We start from the raw sequence: 531 nt of genomic DNA on the forward strand, positions 1-531 counted from the left end.
GCTCCATCCTTGTGCAGTGCGCGGTCCCGAAACGGGAGGAAATCCGCCATCCGGGCCTTTCCACGCATCTGCTGCAGGAGGAACAGGGAAAATAAAAATCAAAACCCAGCTCCGGGCGCGTCGCGTCTCCAGCCCGCGCGATCGCTAAGGCTCCTAGGTAGCGTTCGCCTTGGAAGCGCGGATCTACCATCCAGCGGCTGCAAGGATCGGGGCGCTCCACCGTCGGGGCACCGGCGCCCCCACGTGCACCCGGGGCCTGGGGCGCACAGTCTCCACCACCTCCGGCTCATCAATGTTAAATGTCCTCCCGGCGCGCCCGCGTGGCGGGCCCAGACTCGGACCCCTCCTGGAGAGCCGCTTCTACATTGCAGGGAAGGGGAAGCCCAGAGCCCGCGCCCCGGCTCCGCTGACGTCCCGGAGTCCCCGCTTCCTGGTCCTTCCCGTCCGTAGAGGCTGGCGGGGAGGGCCTGGGACCCATTTTAGTTTTCGGTATCGTCACTAGCCGAAAAGCGACTAGTGCAGGAAACCCTT

At 65.3% G+C, this 531-nt stretch overlaps 1 protein-coding gene across 1 annotated transcript in view; it reads left to right on the plus strand.

Annotated features, from left to right (window-relative positions):
• LOC105546273 overlaps positions 1–531 on the plus strand; it is a 35,669-nt gene that overhangs the window by 31,306 nt on the left and 3,832 nt on the right. Inside the window, exon 6 of the mRNA XM_011989407.1 lies at positions 18–446. Coding sequence (XP_011844797.1) covers positions 18–446 — 429 coding nt within the window. The remainder of the gene's footprint in view (positions 1–17; positions 447–531) is intronic.

This window comes from Mandrillus leucophaeus, unplaced genomic scaffold (genome assembly GCF_000951045.1).
Source record: "Mandrillus leucophaeus isolate KB7577 unplaced genomic scaffold, Mleu.le_1.0 Scaffold352, whole genome shotgun sequence".
Classification (NCBI taxonomy): domain Eukaryota; kingdom Metazoa; phylum Chordata; class Mammalia; order Primates; family Cercopithecidae; genus Mandrillus; species Mandrillus leucophaeus.